General features: G+C 41.8%; 1 protein-coding gene across 1 annotated transcript; it reads right to left on the reverse strand.

Annotated features, from left to right (window-relative positions):
- Positions 1–221: 221 nt before the first annotated feature.
- Positions 222–4,265, reverse strand: SCGB3A1 (secretoglobin family 3A member 1). Its single transcript, XM_069077761.1, has 3 exons — positions 4,211–4,265; positions 2,509–2,744; positions 222–245 (listed from the first exon to the last, which is right to left on the reverse strand). The coding sequence occupies exons 1-3, from the start codon at positions 4,263–4,265 to the stop codon at positions 222–224; spliced, it is 315 nt and encodes a 104-aa protein (XP_068933862.1).
- Between the last annotated feature and the right edge of the window lie 20,600 nt (positions 4,266–24,865).

Consider the following 24,865-nt stretch of genomic DNA (forward strand, 5'->3'; position numbering starts at 1 on the left):
CAGTGTTTATGGGCGAACCCAATCCAGTGAACCCAATTCTCAGACAATCAAAGGATAGACACCATCATAAGATCTGCTTTGAACTCAGTTTATTAACTGCATTACAATGGATGAAAGGAATTCAAGGGCCCATCCCAAGAAAGTTTCCCACAATGCTGGAAATATGCCCATTGGGTATCCTACTGTCTGTTATCTTGTGGCTGCTTTGGGCCAGCTGCATCTCAACCAAAATACGTCAGGGCTCCCTGAAAGGCAAAGAGGACAGTGAGCGTCGACAGAAAATCTCTCTGAAAAACCACCAGAATGGGGCAGCTAGGTGTCACAGTGAATAGAGCACCAGCCCTGGAATCAGGAGGACCTGAATTAAAATCCAGCCTCAGACACTTCACACACACACACACACACACACACACACACACACACACTTGCCATATGACCTTGGACAACTCACTTAACCCCAACTGCCCTACCTTCCCCCCTCCAAAAAGCAAAAAAAAAAAACAAAAAACAAAAAAAAACATAAATGAATGAAATCACATAAATGAATGAAAAACATGTATGAAGCAGTTACTACATTCCAGGCATTATGATACAAATGGGAATACAAATACAAAAAGCAAAAACAGTCTCTGCCTTCAAGGAGTTTACATTCTAATAGCATTAGAGAGATAGATAAGAAGGCAGATAGATAGAGAGAGACAGAGAGACAGGAAGACACAAAGAAAAATGGGAGTGGTGGCCAGGGAGGGATGGCTGTTTTGCTCTGTAAAGTCAGAGGGATAGTAAGTTGGAATCATGGGGCATTTGATTGACAGGTCCTTTCTAGGAATTGTAGTGTTGATTTCATTACTGTTCCCAGAGCAAAAGCCATGGACAGATACAAAGTCTCACATGCTAAGGATCCAGAGACCTGCTGTTGTGATTTGACTAGGTTTAGTCCATATTACCCCATCCTACATTAGGATTCAGTGTTGGGAAGAGAGGGGGTTACAGAATCTCCCAGTTGGTGGGTGCCTCAAAGATTGTCTAATTCAATCTATGATAGAGCAGGGGTCCTTCCTATGGCACACAGTCAGTCTCTGCTGGAAGCTCACCAGTAATGGACAACTATTACTTCCCAGGGTAGAGGAAAAGGAAGGTGAAATGATGGGGAATAAGTATGTATTTGGCTAGGCTCTGGGCTAAGTGATTTTTACAAATATTATCTTGTTTAATCCTTACAATAACCATGACAGGTAAGTGCTGTTATATTGTCCCCAATTTATGGTTGAGGAAACTGAGGCAGAGGTTAAGTGACTTGACCAGAGTCACACAGCTAATAAGTGTCTGAGGTAAGATTTGAACTCAGAACTTCCGGACTCCAGGTTCGGTGCTCTCTCCACTGCACTCCCAGCTGGCCCATTCCACTTTTAAACATCTCTAGTTATTAAGATGTTTTTGCTTTATGTAACAACCTGAAATTCTTTCTCTGCAATTTTCATTTATTGCTTCAAATTCTGGCAAAGCAAGTCTAAATCTTCTTTCACATGGTAGCCCTTTAAGATACTTGTTCAGTTGTTTTTCAATCATGTCTGACTCTTCATGAGCCCATTTGGGGTTTTCTTGGCAGATACTGGAGCAGTTTGCTATTTCTTCCTCCAACTCATTTTACAGATGAGACAGTGTTAAGTGACTTGCCCAGGGTCACACAGCTAATAAGTGTATGAAGCCAGATTTGAACTCAGGAAGATGAACCTGCTATGATGTTTCCATTAGTCCTCTTTTCCAGACTGAACATACTCACTTTCTTCTATTCGTCCCCACATGGAAAGATTTCTAATCTTCTGATGATGGAAGGGACTAAGAAAGAATGGAAAAGGAGGTAATTGGGATGGAATGGGTAAGGATGGGAAGGAGCAGAAAGGAGTTAATAGAACCTAATGTCCTAGAAGAGAGACCATTTTCATTTTGTCTTTCTATCTCCAGGGCCTAGCACAACACCCTGCACATAGTAGGCACTTAATGAATTTCTATTGGATTAGATTGGATTAGAAGTGAAGGAAAGAGAAGACCAGAGTGATCAAGGGAAAGATTTATGTCTGCAATTTGTCTCATCTTAGCTTTCCAGCAAAGGCCAGGCAAAGAGATAGCTATCAGGTCAAAATAGGGAACACCAAACTTGAAACCTCATAAACTGAGAATCATTAAATCAAAATTTAACTGATAGACAAGGTATGCTTTGACCAGTCCTTGCCTCTGTTTCCCCATCTATATAATGGACACAGTAGAGATTGATGCTACCTCCTAGTTGCAAAACTTGTTTGAAAGCTATCTACACATGCAAAGGGAGGCACCACAAGCTACAAGTCATCTTTATAATTCAAGCAAAGAAACACTTTCACTTGAAAAACCCATAGAACTGTGGCTTGACCCAGAATCAGGAGAGACATGGTTAGAATGGAGCTTGTATTCTCCCCTGTGAGGGAGATGCAATGAAAACCCTGCAAGCACCCAGAGTGTGATTCTCACCAGCAAGGTCTTCACTGCTTCCACAGACTCAGATCCCAGTTCTTCCACACACTTTTTGGACCCTTCTACCAGGTGGTCCACAGGGATCCCTAGGCTTCTCAGGATTAACCTGAGCAAACTGAAGTTGCTAAAGATAGGGTTAGGTACTGACTCCACCACAGGCTTGACGACGGAGTTCTGGATCTCAGCAGGTGGTATGGGGGGTTTGGCTAGTAAACCCTCGAATAAGGCAAAAGCTGCAAAACACAAAGCCACATTGTGACACAGTGGGTATCCTGATACACATGATTGTGGTGTCATGTGTTGTAATGATGTGTATTGTTCTCACGTGTGTGTGATGTGTGGGTTACAATAGACAGTGGTTAGTATGTAATGTTTATTACAATAGTGTGGATATGGCTGGGGTTCATTGCAATAGACTGAGAGAATGCCTTGGTGTTTGGGTGTTTGTTGTGGTAGCCTAGAGTATAATTGTCTGCATTGAAATAGACAGCACCACCTTCCTCTCTTCTTTATAGCAATGAGTGAACATGGGTGTGTGACAAGGTGTATACATGTGTGTGTATATATATATATATATATATATATATATATATATATATATATATATAGTCAGGCTCAGGGGATGAGTTAGCTAACTTTGCTTCACTAATTTTTTTTCTCTCCTTTTTCTGTTATGAGGAGTGGCTCTGTGGAAGGGTAAGGAAAAGGAGTATATAACTGGGAATGTTGTCAAGACATTTTAGTTGTATCTGGCTCTTCATGACTCCATTTTGGGGTTTTCTTGGCAGAGATACAGGAGCAGTTTGCCATTTACTTTCCCAGCTCATTTTACAGATGAGGAAACTGAGGCAAACAGGGTTAAGTGACTTGCCTAGGGTCACACAGCTAGTAAGTGACTGAGACCAGATTTGAGCTCAGGAAGATGAGTCCTCCTAGTTCCAAGCCCCATGCTCCAACCACTGTGCAACCTAGCTGCCCTTAATTGGAGATATAGGTGATGGCAAAACAAAAGCTATCAACGAATGTTTTAAAATAACAGACAGAATTTATGAAACAAGCAGAAAGTTGATGTGTTTCCTCTTGACCATACCTCTCTCCTGTCTTTACCTTTAACTCTGTTCTTCCTCTCTCCTCCTTCACCTTACAATAGTTATAAGATAAAAGAAATCACTGATATCTTGGGGGCCTACATTAATTTTCTGACCAATCCATTTGTCTAAAACAACATCAGGGATTTGCTGAGACCAAAATTTGTTGTCATTTCCTATAAGCAAGTTTGAAGCTCTTTCTAGGCTTCCAAGCTACCACTATTAGGGGGTGTATATATATATTTATACACACACATATACATGTACACACATATGTCCTTCCTTTGGCTTTGGCTTCCTCTTCTATACAATAGGGGAAGGGACTAGAAGGCCACTGAAGTCCCTTCCCACTCTAGAGTTAGGGTCCTATGAACTTTGGTCCAATCAGATTCAAAAAGTGACTTACCCAGGGCGGCTAGGTGGTGCAGTGAGTAGAGCGCCAGCCCCTGAGTCAGGAGGACCTGAGTTCAGATCCAGCCTCAGACACTTAACACACACACACACACACACACACACACACACACACACACACAAACTAGCCATGTGACTTTGGGCAAGTTACTTAACCCCAATCGCCCTCCAAAAAGCAAAAAAAAAAAAAAGTGACTTACCTGAGCTACTACAGAGAGCCAAGATAGCCATCAGAAAGAGCACGGTCAGCTTCATCCTGGAGAGGAGAGTGGGCTGGGTTCAGTCTGTAATACTCCCTGGAGTATCTGCTGGGTTCTCCCTGTGTTCCTCAGCTATATAGAGAGGAACCCCTTCCCCTCCTTCCCAGGATGAGGGCCCTGACCCCCTTCTTCTGTTTGCTCAGCTATTGAGTAGATAGAAAAGGCCAATTTCCCATAATCTCTAGAGAGGCAGGTGGGGCTCAGAGCCTTGGGCACTACTTGGGGATAAGGGCTCTATCTTCCTCTTGGCAGCTCTTCCAGAAAATAGAGAATGCAACAAAAGAATAGCAGGTAGTTTCCTGTTTCCACTCCATCTGCCAGTGAAGCCTGACTCTTTTACACTAAGGGGGTCCATTTGAGGTGGAAGCCTAAGTCTGAAAAGTTCCCAAATTCATGTGGTTCAATCAGTGCTAGAGATGACTCAGAGGTAAACAATGAAGACCTACCTCACTGGGAGGCATGTGAATTCAAAATCCACACTGGAGAAATCAGTTCCTTAGCTCCCCAATGATCAAGGGTGATAGTCTCTGGGACTAGAGAGGAATGCACTCTCTCCTTGAGGAAGGTCATGGCTGGAGCACTGTGTCCACTGAAGAACTGGAAACGTTTGACCCAGGGAAGAGAAAACTCATCAGGGGCATGTTAGTCAGCTTCAGGTATTTGAAGAAAACCACAGGAAAGAGGCTTCAGAGTTCCAGGGGTGGGGAGCCTGTGGCCTCGAGTCCACATGTGGCCTTCTGGGTCTCAGTCCTTTTGACTGAGTCCAAGTTTTACAGAACAAATCCTTTATCAAAGAGATTTATTCTGTGAAGTTTGTATTCAGTCAAAGGGGCATATTTGAGGACCTAGAGGGCCACACGTGACCTCGAGGCCACAGGTTCCCCATGCTTGCTTTATACTTTGCTCTGCATTGTTCTAAAGGGCAGAACTGAGACCAAGAGGCAGATTTGTAGTTGTAGGAAGGCAGATTTCAGTTCAATAAAAGGAAGAAGTTTCAAACAAGTATCAGAATCACAGGATTTGAGAACCCTGACTAGAATAATATGTAACAAGACATTATCCAGACTCTGGATCCAGACTCCCTCCAAGGAGGGAGAACCCAGAACCTCTGGCAGTAACCCATTCTACTTTTGTAGAAGTGTATTTGTCTAATAACAGACCAGGCTTCCTCAAATGATAGTAAACTCACTATCTTGGGACATATTCAAGCAGGTTCTAGATAACTTGGTCTGAGCTATCATAGAAAGGATTCTTGTGTCAGGTGGGAAGCTGCCATCCAATGACCCCTGAAATGCTGAGATTCTACTTATATAATCCAGTATAGTTCCCTTTTGCCTTGGATACACTAACAGACACATCTCGGATACCTGATAGCAGTGTTTTGTGAGTTGTTCCTCACCCCTAGTCTTCTGTGTTCCAGTGGACCTCTCATTCTCCACACCATGGACCACTGGCCTATGCCCTGAAGTTCATCTTTACTGCCCACATCCTGTTTGATGCTGCCTTTTGGCTGAATATGGGATTGGGCTGGGGCAGAGGTCTGCTCTCTCTGAGCTCAGGGCATGCTACTTCTGAGCTTCATATAAAGTGGACATCCTTCTGATCTGTTCCCCTAATGCTGGCAGGGAGCTGTGTCTCAGGTTTTCTTCTACTATATAGGAGGGCTATAGAGCACCTCACTACAGAAGGCTTTCTGCTCACTCACTTCTAGGGGGTTAGGTTCAGGACAGGCTCAGGGAGAGGAAGGGCTAGAGCAGGCCTCAACCACAACAAGGCCTACTAAACACTTATGAGCTTGGAGGCCAAGAGGGCACCCAGGTCCTGGACCATCTGTGTCCATGCCAATTTGGTCTGATTCCCTTTTTTATCGTCCTCCCTCCCTGTACCCTTGGGTAAGGGAGACTTTGGTTCTCCCAGCTCCCTGGGAGAAGGGTCATGGTTGGCTTTTCCCAGCCTGCTCAGGAAAGTGAAGTGTCGCGAAGGTGTGAATGTGTTTGCAGGACAGCAGCTGTGCCAAAACAAATATCCATTGCCCCTCCCAGAGCTGCATATGCTGTGAGGATCAGTGAATCTTTAAGGTAACAGGGATGTGAGATTTTCTTCCCATGACCCTTGAGATCTGCCCTAAAGATCTAGGATGTGCCTAGGGATCTCTGCCTGGCCTATGTCCCCTGTATCACTAGGACCAAAACCTAGCAAACCTCAGACCTCCCTAGGAGGTTCCCTTAGAGTGGGGTCTGACCCATCATCCCTGGGTACACAAGGGAAGCAATAAGCCAAGCAGAGAAAGGAGCTTCAAGCACATCAGGCCCCTACATGTGCTCTGGAGGATCCATAGTCCTGGGGACTCAGTAGAGAGAAAAAGAGGGCTCTGCTAATAAGCCACTAAAGGACAACTACTAGCCTACCTTCCTGTCTCCATTAAATGGTTTGGAGAATAGTCTGCACACACATTGAGGATATCCTTGATGAGGGTGTCAGAAAGCAACAAGATGACTTTTGCAAGCAAAGTCTCACAGTAGGACCACATCTTCATCATCACACAGTCAAGTGAAAGTTGTAGAGAATACAATCCCCACTGTCCTTATTGTTTGTTGACTAAAAAAGTGGTTGAGGAGAACAAAATGCCACCTTCCTGGCTCTCCTCTGATGAGGCATCTCCCATGTAGCCACACAAGCATCATACAAGGACCCTGGAAAGATATGACCACAGAGATAAGCTTGTTCTATGATCATTAATGTGAGGCAAGTGATAAAGCAGAGGGACCTAAGTCCCCAAAAGTGCTCACGAGGGTCATGGAAGAAATCTAGCATTGAGTCAAAGAGAAGGGATTCCCCCTAGATTAAGAGGTCCCTCAGATTCTCTTCTTTATCAGTCACATTTGCTAATTGCATCAAGTCTCAGAACATTGCAGGGCTTCCCGGACCATAATCCATGACCACTGAAAAGATTATGGACTGACTATACATACAGGAAAAACTAAGGGGATGAAGAATTCTGTTGTCCAAGTTACATTATTTGTAAAACAAAAAACAGTGATCTGTTGTGTTAAGCATATAATATAATCAGTTAACTGATTGAAAGCAGGAAGAGACCTTTAAAATCTAGTCCAACCTAAAGAGGCTGTGACTTGCCCAAGTCACACAGGTAGAAAGTGGCAGAGCCGGGATTCGTCCTCCACCCTCTTTCCACTGCTATGCTGTAGGCCTTATTACCACTACTAGATTGGAGGCAGCTAGGTAGCTCAGTGGATACAGCACCAGTCCTGGAGTCAGGAAGACTCATCCTTCCTGAGTTCAAATCTGGCTTCACACACTTATTAGCAGTATGACCCCTGGACAAGTCACTTAGCTCTGTTTGCCTCAGTTTCCTTATATGTAAAATGAGCTGGAAAAGGAAAAGGCAAACCACTCCAGTATCTTTGCCAAGAAAACCCTAAATGGGGTCATGAAGTTGGACATGACTAATCAACAAAACAACCACAAAGATTGTAAGATCCTTGAGAAGAGAGGGAACCCCACATTTATGAGGCAAGTCTGGTGTGCTAATCATCTTTGTGTCCTCCTAGGCATAGACAAATATTTAATCACTATTGAATTAAATTGAACTGCGTAAATATTTGGGCCACTCTACCCTGTATTGCCCTGAGGGGCTCATCTATGGAATATCAGCTTAACAATGTGCACCCCCATCCTCCACCCCCACTTAAATGCTCCAACCTTGGCACATAACTATTTCCTCTTTCCTTGTTCATGGGACATATCTGCCATCAGATGCCTCCCCCATTGACATAGCTAATAGCCTGTACTCTTCCTAGGGCCTTCTCCAGGCTGCCCTCACAGGTAAATATTGACTGCTTCTAAAAGCACTTTGCTCTCACCATTCTCGAAAGTCCTCCTTTCACTTAGGGATCTGGCCCCCAGTGACCTCCTAAGTGGGAGCTGGCATCAGACCAAGAGAGTGACAAGTTACTTCAGGTGTCCGTTCAGGTAACCAGAAAGGAGAAGACTGTAGTCAGGTTTGAAGAGTCAGGCTGGGGCCAGCTCAGAGAGGTCATCCAGAGCTAGGGTGCCCACATGCAGGCAAGGAGGCAAGAACACAAATGGGGGAGGGGGGAAACAGGAGCAGACCAACATGTGTCCAGAGGTCTGGTGGGCAAAGGAATCTGTAAGTCACTCAAAGGCTCAGGATCCCAAAATGGCAAAACATTCTCATACAGTGTGGCAGACATCACCAGCCTTGGCGGATATGGCAAATGTTAGCTCTTCCCACACAGATATGGAGAGGGATGGGGGTAGGGACTGAACTTGGGATTTTACTAGTATAGGGAACTCCCAGGTGAAGAAAGTCCCTTTACCAATACAAGTAGCTCCTTCTCTACAACTCATATTCAATCTATATAAGCTTTAAGATCATTATCCCAGTTCCCATTCACACTAACAAGTTGGATCCCCAGAGGGCAATGCTGGCTGTATCTCCTACTAAAGATTTGAAGGACAGTAAAGATCTCCTCTAATCATCTTGCCTCAAGCCCCCATCCTATTGTGTTCTCCCCAATATCCATTGTCAGTTAATATCTCCAAATATCATTGACTGACCCAATGATACTCCATTGTCATGTAACTAATATCAGTTAGCTTTTTGTTTTGGTTTTATTTTTTAGTTAGCTTTTGTGAATTGATATTTATTGAGAAGATATAGCAAGAACAAAAGTCCAAACACATCTTTCTCCCCATCCCCTCCCAACCCAAGGGCACCCTCTCCCTCTATGACCTTGGCCCCTGAAGACAATAGGATCAAACTTGAAGTGATTGCTCCAAAGCGGTGACCCCAGCAAGTTCACAGAATGTCTCCAGAGGAGCTGCTCCCTTGCTGCAGCAAGACCTGGGGCCGTGGCTGTTGTTAACCACCGCTGTGCAGAGCCAAGCAGGTCCCTGGTACCTCCCTAGGCCAGGCTGCCAGCAAACTCTGCTATGGACTGAAGACCTTTTGAAGCTTGCAAAGTCACAGTACTCCTTCACCTAAGAACAGGAAAGAACAAACGCAATACAAAAAGAGGCAACAGGCAGAATTGTTCTCTGAGTGAGCACGTACCTGAGGCCCCTCTACCACCCACTCTGGTGTCTTTGCCAAGAAAACTCTAAATGGGCTCATGAAGGCTCATGGACATGGTTAATCAACAAAACAGCCACAAAGATTGCAAAATCCTTGAGAAGAGAGGGAACCCCACATTTACAAGGCAAGTCTGGCATGCTAATCATCTCTATGTCCTCCTAGGCCAAGCACAGAGCCTTGGAGCCCTCACAGAAGGAGCCCACAGAGGTTCATCTTGCTCACTTGAACACAGCCACTGAGGAAGGAGAGGGGTCCAGGTGCCCCTGTGGGAGTCTTTTGCATGCAGACGCAGCTCCATCTTACCTGCCAAGACAGTGGGCTTTTCTGTGCCACACAGGAGGTGTTCTGGAAACAGAGAACACATGTGCATGCCCTGCCTGAAGTGGAGAGCTGGGCCCCTCCATTCTACTCCATCATGAACTTCTAGAAGTAGGTTCACTGAACATCCACAAGGGCTCTGCACCAGACCAAAAACTGCATGTTTGAAAGAGGCAATTCACATTAGCCAGTTATCTCTTCCTCCCATTAATTACATAGAGACTTCAAGAGTTGCCACGAAAAAGCAAAGATTAAATGACTTGCTTAGAGCCAGTCAGTGTCAGAAGTGGGATATGTATAAGAGCAAGGTAAGCCTGATGCCACTGAGGGACAGACAGGTGGGAATATCTACCTGGAAAGAAGAGTGTAGGGAGAGAGCATTAATCTTGTCACGCCACTGGCCCCAGTGAACTAGAGGAGGAGCTAAGAACAAGACAGGCTGGGGTATCTCCTCAAAACAATCTCCCAAAGGGGAAATGAAGTAGTTTACAAAAGATCCAATTGCAGGTTTATAGACCAAAAAAGAATATTAAGAAAAATGTTAAGGGTAAATTGGATGAAGATTCCAGAAAGCATATCCAAAGTTAGAATTACAGATGAAACAAAACACTTTCTTCAATAGGGCAATAGCAAGTCAAAATTTATGGCAAGAATTGTACGAATTGATCCCTGAGACACAATCATTTGTCTGTGGAAAATCTCAGATGAAACAAAAAAGAAAATAGGTACATCCACCTTTGGGAAGTGGAAGAAGGAAGTTCAATTGAATTCAGTTCAGCATATATTTATTATATACCACTATGTTCCAGAGCTAGGTGCTCAGGAATATGAAGATAAAAGTGAAAATAGTCTCTTCCCTCAAGGAATCTGATACAGGGAAATAACATGTACACAGATACCTCCCTTTCTCTTCAGTCCTCCTTCTCTCTGTCTCTCTGTTCCTCTCTCCATTATCTTTGTCATTCCACCTCACTAGTCCCTTTCTCTCTGTTCCATTTGCCTTCATCCTTCTATCCCTCTTCCCTTCATTCCTCTGTCCCTCTCAATCTGGTATTCTGTCCCTTATCTTTCTATCCTTATCTTTCTATTCTCTATCCATCTCATTCTGCCTCCTATCCCTCTGTTCTCATCCCTTTGTCCTCATCCCTCCATCTTCCATGTTCATCCTTCATTTTCTTTTTTTATTAATTTATTTTTAGTTTTGAAAACTAATGATGAATGTATGTTGAACATTCATTTCTACAAGATTTTGAGTTCCAAATTTTCTCCCCATCTCTCCCCTACCTCCCACCCTGAGATAGCATGCATTATGATTACCCCTTCCCTCAGTCTGCCCTCCCTTCTGTAATCCTCCTTTATCTTCCTTACTTTCTTATAGGGCAAGATAGATTTCTGTACCCCATTGCCTATATATCTTATTTCCCAGTTGTATGGTAAAAACCATATTTTTAACATTTGTTTTTAAAACTTTAAGTTCCAAATTCTCTCCCTTCTTCCCTCCCCACCCACCCTCATTGAGAAGGCAAACAATTCAATATAGGTTATACACGTGTAGTCATGCAAAACAGTTCCGTCATGGTCATGTTGTGAAATAATCCTTCATTTTCAAAGAAGACCAATGTGTGAATTGGATTTAAGGGAGGCAGAGTTGTACCAAGCTGTAAGCCTCACTCTCTTCCAGAGCCATTCAAGTCCAATAGCAAGAGAAAAGGCAAGATGATAACAACGGCCCAGGATGCAGTAGGTGACCTTGACCTCTTTGATGTCTGACCAAACTCCAAGCGCTCCACAGCACCTGCTTCAGTCACCTTCATGACCATTGAAACAAATTGTTCTCATCCACCATTTCCATTGGTGGAGTCTTCACATGCTTGGCAAAGCAATACCTCTAACTCATGGACAGTTTTGAGTCCCATTGGTTATTCTTAACATCTGACAAGACAGTTTTACTAGGATGTGGCCACTGCAAATGCTACAGCCTTTTAGAGCCACAGGTGAGAAGTGTATGACAGTGAGTGCCAAAGGCAGATGAGCAGCCCTGAAAAGAGCTTGGCAAGTCCTCCCACCAGAGGTGCTAGACCTCCCTGAACACCCCAATACGTCCCCCATGTTCTGTCCTTCTAAATCCATTCTTTTATTCCTCTATCTTCCATTCCTCTGTCCCCATCCCTCTGTCCTATTCATCATTGTTCTCTTGTCATCCCTCTATTTCTGTCTCCTTGATCCCTCTATCCTTATTTCTCTGCATTTCTGATTCTTATCCTTCTGCCCCAATATCTCTGATCCCCTATTTCTTTGCCCCACCCCCATCTCCTAGACCCTTTCTTTCTCCCTCCCTCTAGCCCTCTATCCAATTCTGTGGCTATAGCCACCTCAACTGCCTCTCTGAAAATTAAAAAATGTGGCATGGAAACATGTCAGGAAGACTCAAACTCAGGATGAGCCGTTGATGGAGACTGAGAGGGAGAAGTCAGACAGATCAGAGAATAACCAAGAAAGTATAATGCCTTCGTAGCCAAGGAGAAAAGGACCCAAAGGAATGGAGTAGTCAGTAGAAAGGTCTGCAGAGAGATCAGGAAGGTGCGCCCTTGATGCACACACGCACACACGCACATTTGCTCACTCAGGATCCCAGGCTTTTGCTATTTCCTTTACCTTGATAGAAACGGACAATGGAGGCATCCTTGAACTCCTGAGGGATAACCTCCTCTTGTCATATAACATGGAAAATTTCAGTCAGCTTTTATATGAGCAGTGGACTCCCTACCTTATGTCAGCTGGAATAGAATCAGCACCAATGTAGTCTGAGGTCACATTCACTTGTGTGGCTTCCACATGTCCCTGCTGACCCCTGTGGAGCCCTCAGGTCTTTGTGCAGATGTGGAAATGGCTTCTAGTCTAACTCTGGACTGCTCTTTCTTTGTAAGCCCCTTTTGCACTCTCAGCTCCAGGGGAGGAAGTCAGGGGGTAGGGAATGAAAGATTATTTTGACCATGAGTCACCAATAAATAAGGTTCCTTTCTCTTTGTTATTCCCAAGCTCAGTTCCCATCATTGAGTATAACCCCTGCTGTCCCAATGAGACCAGGAGGGGTAGGACTTGGGGAACCCTGACTGTGCTAAACAGTCTCTTAACTGCCTCTGGAGGCAGGTGTCCCCCTCGTTAGTACCAGTAGAGGGTGCTCTGGGATCAATCAGTAGCCACTGGTCAGGGATAGCTTAGCTCTAGGGAAGTTCTGTCCAAAGTCCCTTGAATGGAAGAAATGATGCTGAAGTCAGTGGGAGAGACACACTTACCCCTCAGTTCTCTGACATTACCTTTTCTTTTCTCATGTAACAGGGAAAGATGGACTGAGGTTCATGACCCTCCTCTCAGCCAGCATCCTATTTTCATCTCCATAGGAGTTAAATTCATTAGCCAGGGCAGCCTCCCTTTAGCCCCAGGAAGGCAAAGGTCCTATTACTTTGTGAGTGTCTAGAAATGAGATCCAGAAACACAACTGAGAACTTGCCAGGGGACCTCAGATCCAAAGCCTTAAGTCTGAGAGGCCCCTTGGCAAGTATTGTGAACTTTGACAATGACCTAGGTGATGAATTGAACTATACTCATTGTAAGGCTATGGGAATTATGCCAATGAATTTGTATTTCCATGTATGCCTTCTAGTGAAGGTAAATGTAGATATCTAGGCAGCTAAGGGATGGTATAGAAATATGAATGGAACTCAAAATTCATGTACCACCAGCAGGCTTCCTGATTGGACAAAAATGAGCCTGGGATTGAAGAAGGGGACAACGATTTCAGTCCAAGAATCCAGGTGGGTGAATCACAAATTAGGGGTAGGTGCATTCTGAAAGGAAGATTCCTGGTGGAGTAGGAGAGACAAGGGATCTGAGGGGAGATGATCCAATGAAGATGGATAGTTTGGGCCTGTGGGACCTTGGAATAGTTCAGGTAGGAAAAGGGGAGGGTTAGGGGGATAAGCATTTATATAACATCTACTACGTGCCAGGCTCTGTGCTGAACACTTTACAAGTGTTATCTCATTTGATCCTCAAAATAATCCTTGGTTTTGTTTACCTCACTCTGCATTATTCATGCAAATCTTCTGAAAATTCTCTGAAACCATGCCCTTCATCATTTTTATTGCATAACAGTATTCTATCAGACCCATATACCACAACCCATTTAGCCATTCTCCCATTGATGGGCACTCCCTTAGATTCTCAGTCTTTGGCACCTCAAAAAGGTCTACAAATTTTTTTGTTTATACTTAGAGTTTGTTTTGCTTACAACCAATCCATCTCTTAATCTATTTTTCTCCCTCTACTTTCCCTTTTCCCCTTCTTCCCTTTTCCTCCTATTTCCTTATGGAGTGAAATGTATTTCCATACCCAACTGTATTTCTACGTATCATTCCCTCCTTGATCATTTCAGATGAGCATATCATTCCCTCCTTGATTATTTCAGATGGGAGTAAGGTTCAAGTGTTTACTGCTGCACACACACAGACATTCCCATTTCTACTTATTTGTATAAACTTCTACTTGAATATCTTGGCTACATGGAATAATTTTCCCTAAATTGCTTTTCTTGGGGCAGCTAGGTGGTGCAATGAATAGAGGACTGGCCCTGGAGTTAGGAGGACCTGAGTTCAAATCGGGCCTCAGACACTTACCACAAAACTAGCCGTGTGACCTTGGGGAGGTCACTTAACCCCAATTGCCCTACCTTCACCCCTCCAAAAAGCAAAAAAATTAAATAAATTGCTTTTCTTTCCCCAACTCTCATCATATTCCTCTTCCTCATCTTTTCTGTTCTTCTTTTAAGATCAATAAGATATAACAGAACCACTCCCAGGTCTTTTGTCTAATTAGACTTCATCTACGTTCCCTGATGATGATAAGGTTTGGAGGGGACAAGTAATATCTGCCTATATTAAAATGTAGGCAGTTTATTCTTGTTTAGTATTTTATGATAACTACCTAATATTTACCTTTTATGTTTCTATTGACACCTATGTTTATAACTTAAAAGTTTCTATGTAGCTCTAATCTTTTCTTCAGGAATACTTGGAGGTCCTCTATTCCACTAAAGGTTCAGTTTTCCCCTTGTAGCATTATACTGTTTTGCTTGTAAGTCTGTCCTGGGGTGGTGATACTGCGACCCCACGGATTTGTTCTGTGAAGTTTGGATTCAGTCAAAGGTCTGAACTTGAGGACCTAGAGGGCCACATGTGGCCTCAAGGCATCAGGTTCCCCACCCCGCTACCCTTTGCCTTCTGTAATATGGTATTTTAAGCTCTCAGCTCCTTTTATGGTAGTATGATCCTACCTGTGATTACTCAGTATTTGAATTCTTTCTTTCTGGCTGCTTGCAGTATTTTTACCTGGAAGCTTTTCGCTATGATGTTCCTGGGAGAGTATTATTCTGCACTTCCTTTCAGGCAATGACTGGTTGATTTTTTCTATTTCTACTTTGTCTTCTGGTTATAAGAAATCTGGGCAATTTTCTTTTAAGTTTTCTTGAAATAGGATATCTAGCTTCCAGGTAGTCCAGTGATTCTTAAATTATCTCTCCTTGTTTCTATAATCATTTCTATAACGTGATACCTTACATTTTCTTCTTTTTTTCAGTCTTTTTACTTTGCTTTATTATTTCTTGCTATCTCATGGGGTTATTGGCTTCTGTTTGATCCATTAGAATTTTCAGAGAATTTTCTCCTTAGGGAAAGTTTTATATCTTTTGTGCTATACTGGTAATTCCCTTTCCAATTCTTTCTTTCATAACTCTCATTTCTTTTTAATCTTTTTTTCCTCTAGCACTCTTATTTCATTTATTTTAAAAATCAACTTTTTAAAAAAAACTCTTGTTTCATCTCTTCCAGGAATTCTAATTGAATTCATGTCCAAGCTGGGTTTTTCTCTTCAGCTTGACTTGTAGATATGAAGTGACCAAGATTGATTCTGTATCATTCTTTTACTGATCCTATTTACAATTATTTGATTTTGTTCTATAATTGATTTTGTCCTATAACTGCTTAAATTATATTCTGAACTTAGTTTAGAATTCAGCTGGTCCATAATGGTTTAGAAATTCAATTCTTCTTGATAATCACTCTTCTATTCTTTCCTCAAGGAATTATCTTATCCTTGGGGGATGTGGGTGGACACCAGGGAGTCTGATCCAGTATTTATACACCATCAATCTATCCTTCAAGGATGTCTGGTTTACTATCCATAGAAGTCTGGGCCACCATCTTGCAGGTGAACTAAAACAATGAACACATCTTAGTTGCAGAGAGGAAGGAAGAGGCTTTTGCTAGCCCCTCTGCCAAACTTCCAACCAATCATGTTGTTCCCCATGCCTCAGTTATGTAAACAATCATAATGACCCCATGATGTCACTTACTCTTTTCTGCTCTTTGTTCTGTACTCCCCAAAACATATAAAAGAAAACTGTGTCCCTCATTCAGGATCTTAGCTTATTGAGAAAACTGAGATCCTATTTATTGGTAAATTTGTACTTTACTAATAAATTGAACATGCTTGCAGCTTTGTGCCTCAGTTTACCTTATTTTAGCTGTTATAGATGTTTTAGATGTCTCTTCTGGGTTTGTGTTTTGCACATCCCTGTTACCATAACAGCTTTTTATGGTGCAATTCTTTTTGTGGTTTGTTTGCTCATTATGCCAACCTGATTCTCAATTTCAGACTCAATATTAAGGCTGGACGCTGTCAAATTTCTGGGGGGAAGGTTTGGACTGGATGTATTGCTGCTTTCTTAGGGATTTAAATGTATTATTCTAGGCTCTCAAGGTCAGCTTAGTCTAGGGATCTTCAATTTTTCAGTACTCCCAAAATGGCCTGATCCAGGTCAGTCTGATTATTCTTCTCCTGTTGCCCTGAGCTCTGTAAATATGATCTGGGTTTGGGCCTGAGCAGTAGACTGCTGCTGGACTCAGACCCAATCGGCCAGCTAGAAAGCTCTGCTTCTTCACAGGGATAGAACTGTAGTCTTTGGTTTGGGATTTCTGTCCTCACTATTCTTCTGCAGGCTTCAGTCTGAGCTAGAAGCTGGATATGAGACCCTGCTCTGCCCCTTGGATACAAACCTCTCCACGGTCACCTGCTTCTGAGCATCCTTGTTACTAGAGGACACAGAGTGGGGCCCAGGACCACTCTTTACCCCAGAACACCACCCCTATGTGCAGGGCCCGCCCTCAGTCTCCCCTGGATCTGTAACCCAGGATTGGGTAGTGAGCTAACTACCAGTTGGCACCTCTTCCTTCACCTTGTATGTGGCACTCCACATGGGTCTGGAACCTTTTCTTGTTCTTGGGCATAGTCTCTGAGTACTTGAAGTCTCCTGGCCAGACCCCATACCCAGTGTCCACAGACCTCTCTTTCTGCTTATGCCAACTTGAGCTAGAAAAATGACTCACTGTGTTTTTTCTTGCATGTTTCCATCTGGATTCAGTCTGGTGAATTGTCTAGATCTGTCTGAAGGAGTTTTGTGGAAGAATTCAGCTGTACTTCTTCCTGATACTCTGCCTTCTTTGCTCTGTCCACCTGCCCAGTTCATTGAGTTGTATAACCCCTCCAGATATTATTATTTACTAACAATTAAAATGCCTCATATTTATATAACTCTTTAAGGTTTCCAAAACACTTTATTAATAAATATATGTAATTAACATATTTATAAATAATATTTTCCCCCACAACAACCCTGTGAAGTAAGTACTACTATTACCCTCATTTACAGAGGAGGAAACTTTTTTGCCTAGGATCACACAGTAAATGTCTGAGACTGAAGGTGGACATGGGTCATCCTGACCCCAGACCCAACATTCCCTTCACTGTGCCATTTAGCTACTCCTTTCTGATGAACTAACTTTCAACAGGCCTCCCTTCTTTGGAAGGCAGAGTGGCACCATGGGAAAGACACAGGCTCTAGAGTTAGAAGACTTTGGTTCAAATCCCATCTCTAATTCTTAGTAGCTGTGTGACCCTGGGAGAGTCACTTAAACACCATTACCACTACTCCAGTTTTCAGTTTCCTTGTGTGCAAAATGAAGGCTTTAGACTAGATGGTTTCTGAGGTTGCTTCCTACTCTTTAACTATGATCTAAATTATAACCGGATGCCTTGATCTGGGTAATACATTTTCATACCTATTTTTCCAGGCGGATAGTTATGACAATGCCTTCGGTAAAATGTCATCCTCAAAAGTCTGTTTGAGGGGCAGCTAGGTGGTGCAGTGAATAAAGTCCCGGAGTCAGGAGGACCTGAGTTCAAATCTGGCCTGAGACACCTGACACATTTACTGTGTGACCTTGGGCAAGTCACTTAACACCAATTGCCTTGCCTTCCCCCCTCCAAAAAAAAAAAGAAAAGGAAAAAAGTCTGTTTGAAGAATCTCCCCAACAACATGGAATCCTTCTTTTGTTTGAACCTTACAAAACTCACGTGACACTGGCAAACAGAAATCTCTTCATTTTATATTTCACTTGATGACAATATACAGGTTTAAATGCCTAAGGTCAGGCAAGGCAATAAGCATTTATTGGGCACTTCTCATGGGCCAATCACTAAGCCCTGGGGATATCCTTACCTTCAAGGATATCAGTGAAGCTTACATTCTAATGTGAAAACTCAAAATGTGAAAGAGAGGGGAAAACAAAAGGCGGGGGGGGAAAGGAGATGATGCCAAAGTCCAAAAAGTCGGAAGCATAGGCAGGAGGGAAATAAAGGTTGACTGTTATGGGATCTCCCCAAAATAGAGGACTTAGGAGGAACTCACTAACAGGAGAAGAGAGAAGGGGACCAGCATAGCAGAAAGAGGTTCCAGGAAAAGAAATACATAAGGACTGATGGATGTTCCATGGTGAAGAAGCCCCAGGCCCTGAGGGAGGCTCTGGGATAAGAGTAGAACTCAGGCATGATGCTGAAGTTCAGATAGTCAGAAATCTAATAGCTTCTTGAGCTAGCTGGGGAACTGGTGAGAGAGTATTTACTAATGACTGGAGATTTGTATACAAAAGAACCACAGATGATTCCTAGGACTCCCAAACAACAACAAAAATTGCCAACTCTCAGGTCACATAGTAGCAAAAAAAACAGCAGATGGTAGCAGAGAGCAGAGGCAGCAAAATAGAGAGTCTTGCAAAAGGGTGACATAGGACAGAGAGAGAAGAGCACCAGAGGATCCCAGGGCCATGGAGAACGTAGCTCACCCAATAACCTTACCAGAGGATGTCAGTGGCTGCGCAGCATCAGCATCATATGTTGTCTTAAGGGTGCATATGTTCACTATACCTGTGACCCAGCACGTGCACTCCCTGAAAGTATCTCTTCCTTCCCTGGTGGGATGAGAATATAGACCTCTGGGTGTGGGGGAGAAATCTTTCCAGTCACTTACCTTACTATGCTCTTTAATTAAATGTCTTTTGTTTTGAGCAATGTGTCTTCTAGTTGACTGGTTAAAAAAAAACATATTGTTGGAGGCTTTGAGTGGATATTTACTTATGCCCACAGTGTGCTTAGTTAGACTGGTGTAGTATTCATATGAGGGAAGGGCCCCCACATGTTCCCAAATGTGTTGGATACCTGTTGAATGAGCACTACCGAGACACTTCTGGGTTCTCAAAGATTATTCCATATATAGAGAACTGAGTAAAATTTATAAAGAGTTATTACCCAATTGATAAATAGTCAAAGGATATGAACAGGCAGTTTTCAGAAGAAGAAATCGAAACTCTCAACAGTCAGAGGAAAAAATACTCTAAATCACTAATCATTAGAAAAATGAAAATTAAAACAGCTCTGAGATAACACCTCACACCTCTCAGATTGGCTCATATGATAGAAAAGGAGAATAAGTGCTAGAGGGAATGTGGAAAAATATGGACATGAATATACCGTTGGTGGAATTGTAAAATGGTCAACTATTCTGAAAAACAGTTTAGAACTGTGCCTAAAAGTCTATAGAACCTTTGATCCAGCAATACTGCTACTATGTCTATGCTCCAAAGAGATCAAAGAAAAAAGAAAGGATCCATAGATACAAAAATATAGTAGCTCTTTTTTTGTGGTAGTAAAGAATTGGAAACTAAGGGGATACCCATCAATTGGAGGAGGATTGTACAAGTGGTGGTATATAATTGTGTTGGAATGCTAGTGTATTGTAAGAATTATGAAGACAATGGCTTCAGAAAAACCTGAGAAGACTTACCTGAACTGATGCAAAGTGAAGTGAGCAGAACCAGAAGAACATTGTACACAGTAACATTATAATGGTCATTAACTGTGAAAGATTTAGCTACTCTGATCAGTACGGTGATCCATGACAATTCCAAAGGACACATGATGAAAAATGCTATCCATTTCCAGAGAGAGAACTGATGGACTCGAGTATATATTGAAATATGTGTTTGTTCATTTATTTTTCTTGCTTTTTGCAAAGTATTTAATGTAGAAATGCTTTGTGTGACTTCATATGTAGAATGGGTATCATATTCCTTGCTTCCTCAATAGGTGGGAGGGGGTGAAGGGAGCAAATTCAGAACTGAAAATAAAAATTTTGAATTTAAAAATTGCATTCATTATCTTTTCCAAAAAACTGTCCCCTCTCAACATCATCCTACTAGTCACCCAGGCTGGTGACCCACCTGTCATCCTTGACACTTCAGTATCACTTCCATAACCAGCTGTTGCCAAGTCCTGTCATTTTTAACTTCATAGTATTGTTTGCATATGCCCCCTTCTCTCCCTGATACTGCCTCTGATTTGGTGCAGGTCCTCATCTCATGCCTAGACTATTGCAATGGAAACCCTGAAGGTCTTCCCCTTCCAGTTCTATTCTTTTGCAGAGGCCATTTTTGCCTCATTTCTTATTAATCCTTAATCACTGAATGGGTACTGTCTCAGTTAAACCGTTAAAGACCTTAGCTTAAAAAGGCCAAAGTCTCCCACTGCATCCTGGCCCATCTCCAGTTGTCCTGATTCATATCTGGTCATTGGATTCAGGAGAAAGTGAGGCTGGTAACTTTGCACAGTGCTCCCTCATTTAAATCCAATTCACTGCATGTCCTGGCATCAACTCCCTGATGTCATGGTCCTCTTCAAGAATGAAGGACAAACAGAAGCAGCAACAGCAGCAAGATTATTGCAACAGCCTCAAGTCTCCCTGTATTCCAGTGTATCCTCCACTCACCTATCAAACTGATCTTCCTAAAACATGTGTCTGATCATGTCAGCCTTCCCCTCAATACACACACACACACTCAATAAACTCCTTATTACCTCTAGGGTTAAATATAAAATCCTCTGATGACTTTTAAACTCTTCCATAATTTAGTCCCTCTCTATCTTTCCAGTCTTCTCTCATTAGGTTGTAAACTCCTTGAAGGTCCTGGCTTTTTTTTTTGGCATCCCCAGCACCTGACACAGTATCTGGCACATAGTAGGCACTTAAGAATTGTTTATTGACTATTGACAGAATTTGTTATTCAGTCATTTCAGTTGTGTCTAACTCATAATGACACTATTTGGGGATTTCTTGGCAAAGACTGCTTTGCCATTTCCTTCTCCAACTCAATTTACAGATGAGGAAACTGAATCAAACAAGGTTAAGGGACTTACCCAGGATCACACAACTAGTGAGTGTCTAAAGCTGGATTGAAACACAGGCCTTCCTGACTCCAGGCCTAGCACTCTAGATGTGCCACCTAGCTGCCTATTGATAGAAAAATATGATTAAGTAAAAACCGGAGTTGTTCTAGTTTGTTTCTCTAATTATTAATTTTTGACACTTAAGAAATGTAGTTGTTGGTCATTTGTGTTTTATTCAAGAATTAAATGTTCAGAATCTTTAAGCACAGAGGGGCTTAATTTTCATGAGTTTGTATCAATTCTTTATAACCTACAGATATCAAATATCAGATATTTTACAGAGGAATTTGTTGTAAAAACATTTTCCCCAGTTTACTTCTTTCTAGTTAGTCTGTCTATAATATTTTTGTTGTGTGAATTTTTTTTATTTTTATATAATTAAATTCAACGCTTTTATCTTATGGAATTTCCTCGAATTCATAATTTGTTAAAAATTTATTGCCTCTTAATAACTATGAAAGATAACAATCCCTATCTTCTAGTTTGATTGTTGAGTGTTTTGTTTTAATATTTTGCTAGTTGATCCATTTGAAATTTATTGTAATATATGGTGTAAATGCTGGTCTTTTCCCTCAATATTGATGTCACTATGTGGGAGGTACCAGAACCCAAAACTCTTAACTTCTTGAGACTCAAGACTTTAATAAAATATATTGGCCCCTGCCAGCATCAATAATATTTTTCTCTACTCCCATAAATCTAGGTATAAACTTTCTTATTCTAGAGACAATGTGATACATTGGCTGTATCTTCACTTTCACTTTTCCCTTTCTTTAATTTTCAAAAGATGTTTTGATTGATGCCTTTGGTTTTTATGTCATATTTATTTCTGAATATATTCCTTTCCCCTCCCTCAATCAAGAAACCTCCTCTATAACAAAGATTTTAAAGAAAAAGAAACAGTTTAGCAAAAATATCAAACATATCAAGTATGTCTAATAGTGTACATAACAGTCCACATTCATAGACCTTCAACTCTGCAATGAAGGGAAAGAAGATAATTTTCTCCATTTTTCTCCAGGGTCAGACTGGATCATTATATTACACAGCACTCAATTTTGTTTTCAGTTCTTCCCCTTCGCATTGTGGTATTCATAGTGCATATTATTTTCTTGGCTCTGCTTACTTCACTCATTGTCTTATCATATAAATCTTCTCGTGTTTCTCTGGCTTTATTTTCATTGTTTCTTATGGAACATTAGGATCATAGATTGGAGGGACCTCAAGTTCAAACTCCTCATTTTACATTAGAAGAAATAGGCCCAGAGAGGTCAAGTACTTGCCCAAGATCACACAGATAATAAACATCACTAGTATATTTTTGCTTTTTCTTTGTATCCCTAAAACTTAGCACAAGACCTAGCACATAGTCAGCATTTAGTAAATGCTAGTTTGTTGAATGATTAATTATGGTGTTCTAATTCAGGCCCTCTAACTCCAGCATCAGGGTTCTTTCTACTATACAATGCTGCCTCTTCATTTCTTATGCCATAATTTGTCTAGTTATTTCCCAGAAAATGGGCATTTACTTGGCTTCCACAACAAAAAGGTCTGGCAAATTTTATTTTGGTATATATGATATCTTTCCTTCTGTCTTTGCCTTCTTGTAATATATGTAGGCTCTCTGGGTCCAAGCATATGAACATTTCTTTAATTTTTTTATCATAATTCCAAATTGCTTTCCAAAATGATTGGACCAGTTCACAACTACATCAAAAATTTATTACTCACTTTCACTTTTAAGTCAAGTCACTCTTCCTTTCATACCCCATTAACTCACATTCCCACCACAAATCCTCTTGCCCTGTGACTCACATCCCTAATCTCTTCATTTGTTTGGTCACTATGACCGTAATGCTCTGTACATCCTTCATTTTCTGCAAACCAAGCTTTGTCACAAACACTCAGTCACCACATCTCACATTATCGCACCACAGTCACTTAAACTAAAGGAGAATTTTTATGTTCTTAAATAAGCCCATAAATCTGCAGTTATAGCTAACAGCTGCAAGAAATAGTGTGCCCATATGGACTTCCCCATACAGCTCTCTGTTTTTCAACATGGGAATCCCCAGAGTAAAGTCAGGAATGGAGTAGAATCAGCAAACTCTACGCCTTTGATTTCTGGGAAAATTCTTGAACCCATTATTAAAATGATGGCTCAGTAGTAGATGTTCACAAGGAAATGGTGATCACAAATGGTGATCATAAATAACTTCATCAAGAACAGGTCATGTCAGATTAACTTCATTTCCTATTTTGATAGGGCTACTAGAGCCATAGAACTGAAAAATGCAATAGATTTAATTGACTAAGATTATAGCAAAGCATTTGATAAGATTTCTCATGTTATGCCTGTGGACAACATGGAGACGTGTGGGTTAAATGATAATATAGTTATATTTAGAACTGGTTGAATGTCTGATGTGCCAAAAAGAAGTGTCAATTTGAAGAGAAGTCTCTGGTACGGTTCCTCTGGAATTGGTCCCTGGCCCTGTGGGGAGTCAAAAAGGCCTGGTTCAGGACTCAGATATTAAATCCTAATAGTGGACTTTAAAACAAGAATGTCTTTGAGATGCGACTTTTCGTCAAGTTAGCTCCTAAGTTCTTTGTTATGGGTTACACTTATAAGGATATTACTTGAGTGCTGAATCAAATATTTTAGCTCTTAATAATTAAAATCTTGGGGCATAGCCTATTGATCTCAGATCAAAAAGCAAAATACAACATGAGCCTTATGAAACCCTTTGGTCAGCTTTTCAAGGAAACCCTTCGAATTTTTCCATTTATCAACAACTTCTTTATGCCCTCCAGTTTACTTTATAATCAGTCTGGAAATAACACCATTCCTCCAGCAGTATGGCAGCTCATTGGACACTTGGCAAAGATTGTAGGATCAGAGCACCAGTGCTTAAAAACTGTTTGTAGACGATGTCTACAGAGTATGATTCTGAGAATATTCTGCCCCTTTCCTGCTACTCCACTGCCATCATTACAACTTTTCAGGGGCCAAAAACAAAGCAATTCCACAAAAAACAGACAATGGGAACAATGGGAATTGCTTATGAGGTCTGGGACTTTGAACTTGGAAACCACAGGAAATACTCAGCTCAAACCTCACCTTCTCCAGAATGGCCTTTTTCTATGCTCCCTGCCCCTAGTGCCTTCTCCTCTGAGAACACCTTCCATCCATTCTGTTTGTATTGTGTATGTATCTGTTTATTTGTATGTTGCCTTCCCCATTAGAAGGTGAGCTCCTTGAGGACAGGGACTGTTTTTGCTTTTCTTTGTATCCCAGCACTTACTATCTGGCACACAGTACGTGCATAATAAATGCTTGTTGTCTCACTTTCCTAGGGCAAATGTCTCGTCCTTAGATGTCTCATTTGTAAAGTGAAAGACTTGGACTAGAAGGCATCCAAGGTCTCGTCTACCTCTAAATCTACTAGTCCTATGATCTTATAATTCACTCAGGTCAAGTTTGTTTG

This window comes from Petaurus breviceps, unplaced genomic scaffold, assembly GCF_028583685.1.
Source record: "Petaurus breviceps papuanus isolate PSGF00001 unplaced genomic scaffold, PetGlider_PUasm1.0 90994, whole genome shotgun sequence".
Classification (NCBI taxonomy): domain Eukaryota; kingdom Metazoa; phylum Chordata; class Mammalia; order Diprotodontia; family Petauridae; genus Petaurus; species Petaurus breviceps.